At 25.7% G+C, this 15686-nt stretch overlaps 1 protein-coding gene and 1 long non-coding RNA gene across 12 annotated transcripts in view; one reads left to right on the plus strand and one right to left on the minus strand.

Annotated features, from left to right (window-relative positions):
* The window catches only part of LOC107995349 (spondin-1), a 35043-nt gene that overhangs the window by 18187 nt on the left and 1170 nt on the right, over positions 1-15686 (minus strand). For 7 of the 11 annotated variants that reach the window (XM_062078120.1, XM_062078118.1, XM_017052809.3 and 4 more), the window contains exon 2: positions 8689-8890. In XM_062078120.1, the coding sequence (XP_061934104.1) occupies positions 8689-8890 (202 nt within the window). Of the gene's footprint in view, positions 1-354; positions 477-6378; positions 6533-8688; positions 8891-12556; positions 12690-15686 lie in introns of those variants that run through there. The other 4 variants (XM_017052810.3, XM_062078121.1, XM_062078123.1 and 1 more) reach the window with 4 other exon arrangements.
* Positions 12840-15137, plus strand: LOC133666545 (uncharacterized). Its single transcript, XR_009830797.1, has 4 exons — positions 12840-12967; positions 13890-14291; positions 14403-14669; positions 14909-15137. It is a non-coding gene; the product is annotated as an uncharacterized LOC133666545 (long non-coding RNA).

The raw sequence follows: 15686 nt of genomic DNA on the forward strand, positions 1-15686 counted from the left end.
AAAAATTTTAATTTGCTCATTTTTCCATATTTTTCTCTTATTTATTTTCTTCTTTATCGTAGTAATATTTATTTACATATAATTATTAACATATGCAAAATATGTACTGATTATAAATAAAATAAATATTCTCATGCTCAAAAAGTGTAATAAATCAATTTCTTAAAAATATTATTATTAAAATAACTAAGTAATGTCACTTAAAGTACATGTATGTCGTTCATGCAAATATGCATGAAACTCCTGTCAACTGATTATCAAGATTTTTGTCAATATAAATTTTTTATCATGCAAATTGTTAAGCTCAGCGAGTTTACAACGAGCCAACTTTCTGCATGAATTTTGCATTTTTACCTTGATAGATTGTAGACACACGGAGGAACCGTCCTTCCCTTTGCTTCCACTCGATTTTACCTCACCTCATGCGTATACATCAGGAACGTAATACACGCGTATGTTTCGAGCATTTATGGCTTCCGGTATTATGGGTCTTCGCAAACTACGTCTAGTTCGAATTACTCAGTCATCACTTAAACGTTGATCACAAATATTTTTTTTCTTTTTTATGAAAAAGCGCGTGCAAATATCTCTAGTTAATTTGATCGTGAATATTCTCTTTAGTCGAAAAACTCGTTAAATTTTATTAATTACGCGGATTTATAGATATAACTTTTTAGAGATACACCATCTATATTATTTTAGAATAATTGATGAATTATTTTACGATATTTTAAAATAGGAAAATTGAGAAATTGAGATCGTTTTATAGAAATGAAAATTACGTACTTTTTTTGAAAATTTTTATATATATTTTATAAATTTAAATTAATTAAAATTAATTTTAATAAATTAAGCTTGAACGAATCAAGGTGATGTTTAGATAAATCCATTTCCTTTTTTAATTTTACTTTAAGAACTTTTCACGAAAAGTATCTATGAAAAAAGATACACTACGTTTCATATGTATGTTAATACGATTTCGTATTATCAAGAAATATTTTTAAAGATATTCTTTATATTTAACCATTGTTATTACAAATATGAAACTTTCTGAACTTTCTTTTAAACTTATACATCCGTGTGCTCAGCTTGCATCTATCATACAATTTTAAATTCAAGAAATTTCATATTATAATAAATCAACGAATTTATGCAGAATTTTGTGCATAATTTGAAAGTTTGAAAGTTCCCAGAATAACGTTCTATAAGTCCAAAAGGATAAATACACCTCGAAAGGGTTAAATAAATTCCCCGAGAGTCGTTGTGCAATGGGATTAAATAAATCCAGTCTCGAAATTCATGGTTGCGTCAGCAAACAGTGACTCATGACCTCTCACGATCATTCCCATAACCCTGAATTAGAGGAATTAATTGTGAAAAAAGGGGGAGAGGGAGGGCAGAGTTAAATGAAACCTTCGTCGATGGTATTGTGTTTCTCACGCTGGCACGCATAAACGAAAGGAAAGAAATTCGCTCGAATTTGCAATTGTACGTTAGAAAAATTTCGTTTAAGACGGTGGTTATGTAATAGGTTAACGTGATTAGAGGCAACACTTCTAAGGTGCTGCTTTCTCTTCGCTTTGATTGCCTTGTCTTTTGCTTCGGTTTCATTGTTTCTCTCATTTTTTCTTTCCTTTTTCTTCGTAAAAGAATCATTTTATTCTTTAGTAATTTGTTACAAGAAAATAATTAATTCATCGTTCTACTTAATAATAATAATGAATTGGTAAGGATAGAATTAATATTTCTTTTCTTTTCCCCTATATTTTCTTTATGTATATATATGATATGTGTATAAATAGAATTTTAAATTCACCTTTGAAATTGTACTGTATAATGGAGAGATATATTACTTTATATAATCTCAATGGAAGATTGAAAACGAAAACTGAAAGGGAAGAGTAGAATTATATTTATTAGAAATTTTAAATTATCGAGAATATATTTCAAATATTAAGAGAAGACAAATCTAAAGCTTTTGACAGAAATTCCATATTTAATTTGTTAATAACGCAAAAAAAATTGTAACACGAGCTTTACCAATTTAATGATAAATAAAAAATTAAACATCCACGAACTTATTTACAACTTATTAATTTTGATTCTATCGACACAATATTTATTAAAAATATAAGCATCATAGCGTCTTCAAGTGGTTTTAAAATCAGAGTACATTTTATCTCTAGTGTCTCGAGAATTTAGTTGTCACGCTATTTTATCGCTTCTCCGTTTACGTCTTTAGAAACCTTTCGAACGTAAATCGCGAAGATTTGTTGTTTGCGCGACAAGGTTTAATCGAATTCTCGATAATGTGAGTTCATTTCATTCGTTTTTTCCCCCCTCCCAACTCACCCTCTCCTTCGATTTTCCTCCGTTTCGAATCTTTCTATATATCCATTGCCCTATACAATTTATTTTTCTTTTTCTTATATCGATCGAATAAATTTAAACGAATCCCGCATTTTTATACTCCATTTCTAGTGAAAAAATAAATTTTTCGTTCGATCGATTTTTAATGAGCTATTAATTTATCATAATTTTACAAAAATTGATCTTAAATAATATACAGTTTTGAAATTCTCTCTGCATATTCCACATTTTTATATATTACATATATATCGTATTCGAACAGGGAAGATAAGCAATAGTTTGGCAAAATTCCCTAGATTTTTTTTATTTCAAATTTTTCACTAAATCATTCCTTTAAAATTTGAAATTTTTCCTGAATCTTGCGATCAAAATATTCAAAGAAATGATATTATTTTTTCTTAAAAAAAATTATCGATATTTCCGCAACTTTCCACAACTTTCCTTTAATTTTCCTTTAAGAATCCTGTCAATAAGTCTCATTAATCGCGCCAGTTCCCTCAGCAAATCAATGTCGGGGAAGCGATTCAACGATTTTAAGAAGAAAAATGGTGGAAAGACGTAATCGCGGATAAGCTTTTCGGTATAATCGTAAAATCTAACGAAACCATCACTCCTTACCATTTTGTCGTATTTAAAGTTTAATTAAATGACGCGAAGCTTTCCCTCCTACTCAACACCGTGTAATTAGATTTAAACGTGGCAGTTAAATTACACGCTTTCGTTATTATTTATGTCTTCTCGTAGCCACTTACAAGATACACTTACGACAAGAAAGAAACGAGATGAGGATTGTTTACGGATAAACAAAATGATCCACCTGAACTGTTGCGCACCATTTTCTCAGAGTATCATTATGAAATAAACGATGAAGAAGAAAAAGAAGAGGAAAAAGAAATAAAAAGGGAATAAGAAAGAATAAAAGAAAAGAAAAAAGGAGATAAGTAAAAGCAACGAAGAAGAAAAAAATAGGACATAAAAAAGGAAATAAAGAAAGAAAGAAAAAATAATTTCTTTTGCGATTTATAGTTCGATGATATTTCTTATATGTGATATATATGAAACATTTATTAGTTGAATGTGTACGATAAATCGGTAATGTAAATTTTATTTCTTGTATTTGAAATTTGATAATGTGACATAAATTCTGTTTTTTTGAAATTTCGATTTCAAGCACATTTTATTTTAAATTTATTAAAAATAATTTTGTTAGAATTAATTTTGATGGTCCGTAGAAAATTTGTTTTAAATTTGTTGAATAAATAATTTTATTAGAACTGATTAAAGGGTGAAAGAGGTTGAAAGGGTTGAAATTGAATTTTTTAAGATTTCATCGGAGACTAACTTTGTTTGATTATATAAAACTCTTTTTTTTTATTAATTAATAATATTTTAAGCTAGTAAATTAAAAATATTAGAATATGATCTGTTGAAGAGTATATTAACTTTTAATATATATCACCGATAAATAAAAAAATTCCTTTGTTAAAAATTTCTTTTTTTTAGCACATATAACTATTTTTATTAATTCTATTGGAATTTATTGGTATTTATTGAAATACACTTTTATGATTCTAAATATTTTTATCTACAATCTTTTTAAAAAGAGTTTTACTAGTTGTATTACAATAAATATTTATTGAAATATAAAACAATCTTTGTCAATCAATTGTCAATCATATATTTCTAAAATCACGTTTTCAACATGCTACGATCAATTCATAAATCTATAATATACATTTTTACAAGATAGTAATGAATAAGATTGTTAAATGAATATTATTTATTTTTAAAATAAAATGGAAAGAATAGAAATAGAAGATTTTACGTGTAGTCAGTGATAGAAGGAATACAGAAACTGAATTCAAAAAATTATCATAAATCATATCCTCTTTTTATCTTTACGATAATGTCTTTTCTTACTGTGGTGGAAATCGTTTCGAAGCAATAAGAAAGAAATGTAAATTCTTTCCTCGAATGGCCATTTTTCCACCGGTTAAATAAATGAAACTTTCGAGTATTTAAAGAATTTTCTCTTATTAATTGTTTCTATATAGTTTAAGTTTTTAAATTACCTTTTTAAATTTATTATTTTATTAGCATTATTTTTAAACTATTATTTTCGTATTAATTTTTTATAATGCAGATTTTGAATGATACAAGAATGATTAAAAGTGAAATGAAATTATATGAAAAACAATCAAACAAACAAACAAACAAACAAACATTGAATTATAGATTCATTTCATGGATTTAAAAACGAGAGATTGATATTCGAAAACGATTCTTTATAATTGTTAAAATCGATAAGTGAATTTTATTCATCGAAACATTTTTCCGGCGTTTTCAATTAAAAAGGAAAATATATTTCTTAAAAAAAAATAATAAATTAATAAATAAATGAAAAAAAAATTTTTAACAAAATATTTTTCGGTTCCAGGAGAATTTTCAATAAAAAAGAAATAAATTATAAATACATAAAATATTTAAATCTGTCAATAGTATAATTAATTTATACACATTGGGAAAAATAAATAAAATAAAACAAAATAAAATGAAATGAAATAAAATAAAAAAATAGCTTATTACAAATGAATATTTAATATGTTTTTTTCAAGAACAAACATTAATTTTATGTCGAATAGATTTTCGAAACTTGATGAAATTATTTACAAGAAAATTGATAGATGTGTGATTTCTGGGAATATTAAAGAAGCCTTAGAATGAAGTTTAAATGATAGCCGTAAATTCACGATTGTATTAGTGCGATAATTTCAGTGGGCTAAATCGAGCTTTGTCAGAGTTACAGAGTTGCAAGTCATAAATCTTGAACAATGTAAACTCGAAGAGTATTCCAATTCACGGTTGATATATATTTTGTATTAATTATACGATTCTGATTCTAATTCCTATTTATAGAAAGATTCTGGTAAACTGGGGGAACCAGTAAAGAGGGCATTATATGTGTAGAGAAAATTTCTAGAAGAAGTGAAATACTTGGTAAGTATCTCTTTTTACAAGTATCTTATTTATTTATACGATCAAATACTTTGCAACAATATTCTATTACATTGTTGTAAATATTACTGTCAAAATATTGTTGTTATTCCATTAAAGATGTTATTATTTGAAATATTCTGTGATACATTATCAACAAAACATAATAATCCAAAAATCAATATTATACTACTAACATTGAGAAGAAAATTTGGAAAAATGAGATTAAGAATAAATAAATTGTTTATATAAATTGTTAAATATTAATCATAAAAAATATTCAGTTAATAATTATCGTTGATTTGCAAGAAGTTTGCGAGCTTTTACGACAAAAAATTATTAATTAAATTATTAGCTTTATAAATTGGCAATCTATAGCAATCTATTTTTCAATAAATTCTCTATAATTCGAAGAAAAATAGATTTCTATTTTCTTTCTATCGAACCTGTTTTCACATATTCTCAATCTATACGTATATATATATTCATTTTCAACCACAAAGCACAAAATATAAATATATTTGTCTGCACATTAACGAAAACTCGATAAGCTATAAAAGAAATAACTTAATGTCTCTTTCAATTCACAAAATTGATCTAATCGTAGAAAAGCAAAATATTATTTATAAATAAATATACACACTATAATTCTTCATAAAAAAATCCAATAAATCCATCTATACTCTCAACATCGAATAATTAATTAATTCTTCATCACTATTATAACCAAATCACACAATCAAAGATGCACTGTTGAAACAGTTCGCGTCTCTTCCAGCTCATAAACTTTGTTACCTTAATATTCACATATATATACATATATACAACAAATATTCCAATTGTTCTAAAAAATTTATGAAAAATTCAATCCAAAACCACTACCTATATTTCCAATTATAGAATAACATGTACGATTAATTCACGATCATGAGAAATCCAAGAAACTTTTTATCACGTTCGTCTACACACAGAAATCGTTCGAACGAATCTGAGAAAAATGATGCACAAGGGTACCATTTCTCCTCTCCTCAGCCTCTCATCCCTGGCGCCAACATGCATCCGATTTGTTTCGATCGTATTCGCGATTCTTCCGCGTGTTGCACCGGTTGTACCCGTCGCATTCGGCGAACTGCATCCACGGGAGAAGCGTGGAGTTGGCACCTGGCCAACCGAATTACGCAACGTGTTAATTCGACGACCCAGACAGAATTGCACGCGCGTTTAGTAGGAATGGGTCGTCTCCGAGTCCAAGCCGTAGACCGGCTTAGTTTTCGATAATTGCATCGAGTGTTTCGCTCGATAGCCAGTGCAAAGTGGATTAAACGCGGACCTTCGACTCGATTAATCGTGGAGGAGGCACGCGAACACGCGATCGATCGGGTGTAATTGACGTCAAATCTCCCGCGCATCGCTGAGAGCGAGGGATAGGCGCGATGGGCCAGGTGTATATCATTTTTCATTGTGTCGGGTCGAAATTTTTCCCCCCGCCCCGTTGGTGATGGAGAATCTGATGGATTTATGAACTGGTGAATTGATAAATTTAATTGAGAGAAGTACGGTGAGAAAGATAATCGTAGTAAGAGGTTATCTTTGATAATTTTTAAAATTTTAGTGGAATAATTTTTGACGTAGTTTCGTTGAAACGAAAGGGAAAAAAGTTTTAAACAATTAATAACGTAGAAGTAAATAAAAGTGTTCACTTGCTCGTGAAGTTGATAAACAGCAGTTGTAATTTATAAGGAAACTAATTGTCTGTGAAACTGATAAACGATACTGTAATTTGTAAAGATTAAATGGCGCTAGAAAGCCGATAAAACTAAAATTCTTTACAGTGATAATTAACTAGAAGCTCTTCTCCTAATATTGTTAATATTGTTTTATATCTTTTTATCTTAAAATTGTATAATTAAAAAGTTTGTGCAAAATAAACAATTGTATTTAGAAAATCTAATTATTTATTGATTTATATTTTCATATAAGCTAAATTATTATTAATTATTCATTAATTATTCATTTCATAATTAATTATAATCATTTCTAGTAATTTATTAAAAACTGAACTCGAATTACTAGAAATTACTATATAACTATCCTAGTTATACATTATATATTACTAAAAATTTATGAAATATTTATTATTTTTCATATTTAATATGCACATGATAAAATTATTTATAATTTTTTATAAAGATCACGAGTGTTAAATTTAAAAAAACGAAAAGTCTACATCTTCCAAAAATTACGTTTTCGTTTTTATCATTTGGAAAATAATTTTTAACTAATATTAATAAATCATTAAATTTTTAACGTTCTGAATTCGACGAAAATTTGCATAAGATTGACAATATATTCAATTTTTTCAATAATTATCATCATTATCATCGAAAGAATCAGCTTGAGAAAAATTTCTTTCTTCTCGACGATCTTTTTATTACTTCTGCACGAGATATATCAATAGCCCAACTAGATGATTGATAGTTTATGGTAAAGGAGTATGCGACGAGCATTAAATTTGCAACTAAATCGTGTTGCATTATTGTCGTGGGAGAAAAATATTTATTTTTAGAGTGGAATTAATTATGATGATATATTAAAGTTATTTAAAGTTGGAAATTTTTGTTTGTACTAGAATTTTGATTATTAATTATTCGAATAATAAGCAAATTTATTCGGTTTTTCATTTTCTCTCTTTTCTTTATTGCTCTTACCTCTTTCAACATTTATCTTTGAAGCTATATTTCAATATTACACAAAATCTTGACAATTAACATTATATTATATTACAATTACATTATAAATTGTAAAACAAAAGTAATCAATCGAATTAATGAAACAATTAACCAAAAAGTTTTTATAAAATAAAAATTTGATACGTTGTAAATATAATTACAGTTTCTTTCTATTCAAATAAATAATTGAAAATAGTAGAATAATTTCTCTTTTATGCTCATTGAATAAGTAAATAAATTTATAATTTATAATTTATCGCTTCCACTATGAATCTATTTAACTATTCAAAGTAATCGCGAAGAGAATTAAAACTTTCACTAGATCTGAATCAAGTTCCTTTTAACTTTAAGAGAACAGACAAAGTTTCTTATCTCGTTGTCTATCCGAGTTTCAGTCAAATTACGTATAATAAAATTAATATCGCATTTAATAATTAAATTTTAACATATATTAGATATGTATAATATTAGTCGATTACGTGTAAGGAAAATTTTGCAGTATTTATCAATATTATTCTTTTATCTTAGGAAAGAAACTATCTTTTTTCATAATTTCTTTCTAAATTATGCATTTTTAATACTATGAAAGACTTACCACTATATCTGGTATTTGGCATATAGGAGAAAACCATTTCAGTTCGGTTGAAGAGAGTGATGAATAAATGGTATTTTCCATCGGCATTGGAACGAGGCATAGTCGTGCCTTCTATGAGTCTGGAACATTTTAATGCATTTGTGCTCGTTATTGCCGCCAACAGCAACAAAAATCTGCGAATGTTCCTTAAGCTTCTTATTCCCTGTAAAAAAAAAAAGTTTATTGATGAATTGACGAATAACTATTATTATTCAAAATAAATTTCTTATTTATACAAGATAAAAAATTTTATTGCTTATCGTTAAGAAAAAGATGATTCTTATATACATTCGAATTTTTTTATATACATTTTGCGAAATCAGATTTTATATAAATTACTTGAAATTATATTTTTATTTATTGCATTTCCCAAAAAATACAGTGGATAATTATTCGTATAATAAGCCATTGATATATTAAATTATTATATTTCAATTTTCTAAACTCTTCATCCTGAAAAATAAAAAAAAAATCGTGATAAATAGAGAGAAGTGAAAATGACATCTCGGTTCTTTCTTGGCCATTGTTTTGATTAATGATCGAATTCGTACGATATTCGTTTGTAAATTATCTAAAATCGGTGCAGTAAATAAAAATGATAGGTCTCAAGCGGGATTAGGATCGGAAACCGATTGACCTAATTTATCCTCGAGCATCCAGATGGTCGCATTCTGCGAGTTTTCATTTCACGTGAATGGAAGGGACTTCGTTTCTCTCTTCTATCCTCAGGTCACACAGGGGAAAAACGAAATATTCTATACCTATTGTACGTTTGTTCGTGCTTTCGTCATATGTGGATAAAAAACTATGAGGAAACAATTCGTGCAATAACGAAAATGGTCTACAATCAGGGTCCATTTATAAATTTTTACCAATCTCTTTTGAGACACGATTTCTTTTCATAGTAGCCAAATAATTTACAATCTCTTTTCTTACAATCATATAAAAATATAGTAATAAATGTTTTTTAGTGAATATATGAATTAATATTCTATGAATTATATTTATCCATTTAATTATAATAAAATGAATAAACGTTGAAAATTTTTATTATAAATAAATAATTGCGAATAAATGTTGAGGTGTATACTATAAAATGTAATAATTATAATAAATATGTACATACATATATGTATATAGATGTTCATTCGATATAGATTATAAAAGATTATATTGTTACATGAATTTTTTTATATTGAAAATTAAGAGATATATCATCTAAGATATCGTATAAATGAAATTATGTCATGATATTACGTTCGTGGATTATGCAAAGGGATTATAACTGAGAGGCTAATAAAGTGATACAAGTCAACGAAGTAAGAGACCCAAGGATCCTTCATTGTGATTCTGTACAATGCTCGTACATTGTGTCAGAAATTTATGACATATATTGCAAATGTACAGGATATTAATAAGTTATTTCATATGTTAAAAATAATAAATAGTGGAATAAAGAAAATTTTTACATGATTTATAATTTATCTATATATTTACAAACAAATGAACCACACAAAACTTAAATTGATGAACTATTTTGAATAATTATTAGAATTATTATTAAATTTGAAAAATTTATTTCGTGTCAATCATATTTTTGCGCTAAAAAATCAAAATTCATTCAAGAAATAAATTTGATTATTTACTCATTTGCATAAAAGTTTTATATATTCATACAAAAATTTATCTGTTTAATAAAAAAAATAGAAATATTCTTTCTAACTATTGTCTAACTAAAATAAATTTACTATTATCACGGTCATTTAAGGCATGGAAATGTGATCATGTTACATGAACAATGGAATAGTAACGGAATAGAATGAACCAATGTATAACTAGCATGAGAAACCGAGGAATAGACTAACGTCGACGAACTAGTGGACTTTCGTGGACGAAATGGATGTCTAGGAACCGCAGTGTGTCACCAGGGAAGTCATGGACGAACTACTGAGAACCACAAGCTTGAATTGACAAGTACTATTTCATTAACGAGGAAATCACAAAGGAAATATAAACGAACTAATATCAAATTATCATTGAAAAATAAATGAAGAGAAAAATCAGTCATTTACTCAAATTGAATAAACATATTTCTATGATTAAACTTTGAAATATAAGCAGCAAAATTTGATAGTTGAATCAGAAATGATCCACATCAATAGATTCAATCTTATTTAATGCTCGTTATTGAACCGCGAGTTTTAATCTACTATAATTAAGAAATTATAATAACAGTAATGATAATAGTAAATAAAGAAATACATAAAATAATAGAAATAAAATATCGAATATTTTTCAAAGTATTTTAAATATTATACGTTTCGTAGAAGAATATAAAAAAAAAAAATAGAAAATAGTATTTACACGTACAATAAAATATCTATATTCAATACCATAGTCGTTATAAAAGAGATGCAAGACGTTTTAGATTTTTACAAGCATTCGAATGCTTTCACGACTTACTATGCTACGTATTTCATTCAATCGGTCGATAACACGATTTTCTCTTACATAATTTCCAAGGCTTATTCATTGACGTTTGCCTTGATGAAGATCTTGGCCGTGGCGATTGCAGCAAATCCGTTTACATGACCGAGAAAGACTCAATGTCGTAACAACGACTTATAACAGGCGATGAGTCACGAGAACTAGAAGAGATGAGAAATGTTTTGCGTGATAGCTTTCAAATGGTCGCAAAGATTTTTATGGAATATTTTATCTTATGAATTAAAAATCATTTCATGATTCAATCTAGAATTTTAGAAATTTTTTTAAATTTATGCATAAAAATTATTAATATTGTAAAATATAAAAAATGTATTATATAAAATTATAACCTTATTATTATTAGAAATATTTGAGACTGAATTCTCAATTAGATTTAAAATAATGAGAGAAATTACTTTTAACTTTGTTAAATACGAAGTGAATTCGATCCAATCAGTAATTTTTATATTAATGCGTAATATAAAATAATGAAATACGTTTAATGCATTAGATACTGCTATGTTATATAGTGAAAATATACAAGCAATATAAAAAATTTTACATGAGAATACATTTACATAATAATAAATATATAAATAATAATTGATGCTAATTTAATTATATATCTATTAAATATAATTTAAATCATAAATTTAAATTATCTATTATCAAATGTATCTATTATGTATCATCAAATGTTTCATTATTTGATCATTAAATTTATAATCATTATTTGATTATTAAATTTATAATAAATATCTTGTCTACAAAAGTAAATTGCAATATTAAAAAATTCAATTTCATATTTATTGCGTGATATATCATTTTAAAACATAAATATTTTATTATGATTTAGGTTATGTTGTTCTTTATCTTCTATGTTCAATTGTTATTGATCTAATCTATTCATTTAGCGATGAAAATGAAATAAATTCATACAATACTTTATGAGAATAATATTGTTTACAATATTATTCGAGTCATATATTTTGTGATGCAAATTTTTTAATTAACATTTTGCAAGGAAAATTTTTAAAATATACATTGCTATGTTTAAAAAGCTATGTTTAAAAAGAAAAAAAATCAATAAAGAAAAAACATGGTATCTTAGAAAACTTATATAAATTACGATTAAATAATTTTATGTAACATTATATCACTTTGAACTTTAAACAAAACACTGCAATTAATTTTTAGATAATCTAACATATTTGAAAATATATACTTACATAACAAAGACGAAATATAATATAGAAACTTACAAGATTAATTATCAATCATCTCAATCAAGATTCATTCTCTTCACAGAGCAAATATAATAACAATTAACTAAATCGATTACCTATTTAATTATGCGATAAAAGCTGTGACGATGCAAATCTCCATTTCACTTGTGTCTCGTTAATTACGTAATAACATCACGTCGTGCAACAAAGCAAAATTTGGTAGTTATTATATGATCTGCAATACGAAATGTCACTTTATCGGCTTCTATTAAATTAGAATATGAATATTCTGCGACGAAGCACGTGAATGCCGGTTAGACTGATGTTGCCAACACGTGCGCGAAAACATGTGTCCGTACTACTACTTTGGACGTCTATACACATACGACAGTTACTGACTAACTCATCTTGGCAAAGATATAGCGTCATGTATCGCGTTTCTTTCGCGCTTTCTCTTTGTTGATGTATGATATATTGAATAGTTTGTGATATATAAGGTTTTATTATTACTATTTTTCTAATAAATGGTAAGTATATAAAAAAAAAGAAAGAAAAAAATTATTTTTTTTATAAATAATATAATAAAAAAATGGAGTTAATTTTCGTAACGAATGCATATCGATAATGAATTGAATAAGGTTAGGTATAAACGAGATAATTTAAATATTTCGTATCATTGCATTAAATAATATGAATATACATATTTCTTATTAATATAACGTATTCGATATAATTATATAAAATATATATTGAATTTTATAAATCTTTTTTTGTCTAAGATATCGATATATTGATTAATAAATCGATATATTTCTAACCAGTCTATCATAAATAATATTTTTAATAATCTTTAATAATGTTTATATAATGAGGTTTTAAAAATTAAAAAATATTAAATTCTACCTGAATATTTTTCTCGATATTTCAATTATTTTGTTGTTTAGTTTTATTATATTTATACTTAATATATACTATATCTTTTTTTCTTCTGTGAAATTACAATATATGTACATATTACATTACGAAAATGAACTTGCCACTAGAAAGATTCATACTGAAAACAATTTTCACAAATACTATTTAACTATCCTTTCTTACACATATATATTTAATTTAATCTCCGTTATTCTAACATATAAAATACAAATCTGTTAAATAATCTTACTTGATGAAAAAATAAATTCAGGACGAAATCTTTTTTTCTTTTCTTTCTTTCTCTTTCTTTTCTACTAAATACGTTACATCAAGATATCTCTAAAATAATCGATTGTCGTTCGATTATTTTAATTTTCACTTTCATATCGATTTATCATCGATATTAAAACAATTTTTGAATAAATGATTTATATTTTTAAATATACATAATATAAGGCGATTGTAATTCAATTTTAAGATTTTTAATAACAAAAGGCTACTGCAAAAGATGAAAATTCTTTGAAATGTCGACAGATCTTTATCTTGAAGGCACTATTCAATTTTTTCCACCAGAATTGAGGATAGAACCTAAATTACCCCTATTATACGTCAGTAGGTGAGGAAACGTGGTTGGGAGATGGTTGGAGTGGAATAAAAAGTGAGAATAAAAGAGAAAGGGCTTCAAGGATTGCATCGAGCAGAATGAAACTGCGAGCGACAGATTGTGAGAACTGCCAATATGTCATTCGAATGTCAATAAGTCGAGGGAAGACCGAGATTTTAACCATTTGAATTGTTGTAATTTTTAGAAATTTTGCTATTAAATTTTGAATGAAAGTTTTTTAAAATTGATCAATTAATTTAACATCTGTATTTTTTTTTTTTTTGTAAAATCATGTTTTCATAAAAACATCTATTATTTTTGCAAATTTGTTGGTAAGTATTAGATAATAAAAAAAAATCGTTTCATTCTAAATTTTCTTTGATATAAAATATGACTTAGATATGATTTATTTTAGTTTAATAAAAATAAATTTAATTTTTCAGGATCATAAAGTTAATATTACTTAACTTGCAAAAAAAGGATTGAAATCGCCATGTTATATCTTCGCATTCAATTCAATATAAAATATAAAATTATACAATTGGATATTCATGTATTTATCATATATCTATCATTGTAAATGTAAAGATTTTTCAAATGGAAACGAATATTTAGATTGAACTCTGCTTTTTTTTGAAATGTGTTACGATTGAACAATTTAGAAAATAACAATAAATATTCAATCGAATATCGAAAAGAAAACGTTTATGGTTTGTGGATTTAATTCTTAAAATAAAATTTTAATTTTTTTTCTAAATTTAAATTATTTTTTTTAAATGTACATTTTCTTAAAAATGACGATTTTTAAGATAAAATATTTTATTTTCTATTTCTTAATTCTATATATTTTGTTTTTAATTATATTAATTTTAATTATATTATTTTGTTTTTTTAATTAATATATATAACAACAATTAATTTTTTATTAACTTTCATCTTTATTATATAGTTAAAAGCATTGTGCTAAAATCTAAAATACGACAAAATCTTGAGTAAACTGAAAAAGATGTCTTATCTTTCGCAACTTTCGAAGAGGATCAAAATGAACAGAAACATGGTTCTCTACTAAAATGATTGATGATCAAATGGGGGAAGAAAAGAAGCAACTTGATTTTATATCATTTACAAAAAAGTTTTGTGAAGTTCAAAAGAAATTTCAGACATTAAAAAATTTATCGTTACGGTATTATTATTTTCCTTTTATTTTCGTTTTAACATGTTTATTATAAAATTTTACGATTATTATGTTTAACATTATTATTATGTTTAACATACTATTTCCAATTTCATACAAATTTGAGTGAAAATCTTTTCGCAATGATAATTTCAATATCAAATTTAATCTCTCAAGTGAAATTGTAATTTTTATCAAAAGCATTTCTATTTTTTATTCTATCTCGTAAATTTTTTTGATAACAAATATTTTATTTCGAAATATAGTGTCATATAGTTCTCATAAAAATAGAACAAAAGTTTTTTGAATAATTTGTTTCACAATCAGATTTATTTTTGATATTCCTTTTTTCTCTTTTCAATTTTCACAAAATTATTAAGAAAACATTTAAAAGTTATTTCTGCAAAAATTTGTTATATTATAAAAACTATTACTTTAAATGCATATTGGAAATAATTATAGAAAAAATATTATTTTATTTATTATGAAACATGTATGTCATATTAAGTCATTTCAGAGGTCATTGCCAGTCTACACCCTTGTTGCACTCGTG

The sequence above is a fragment of the Apis cerana genome, linkage group LG8, assembly GCF_029169275.1.
Source record: "Apis cerana isolate GH-2021 linkage group LG8, AcerK_1.0, whole genome shotgun sequence".
NCBI classification, from domain to species: domain Eukaryota; kingdom Metazoa; phylum Arthropoda; class Insecta; order Hymenoptera; family Apidae; genus Apis; species Apis cerana.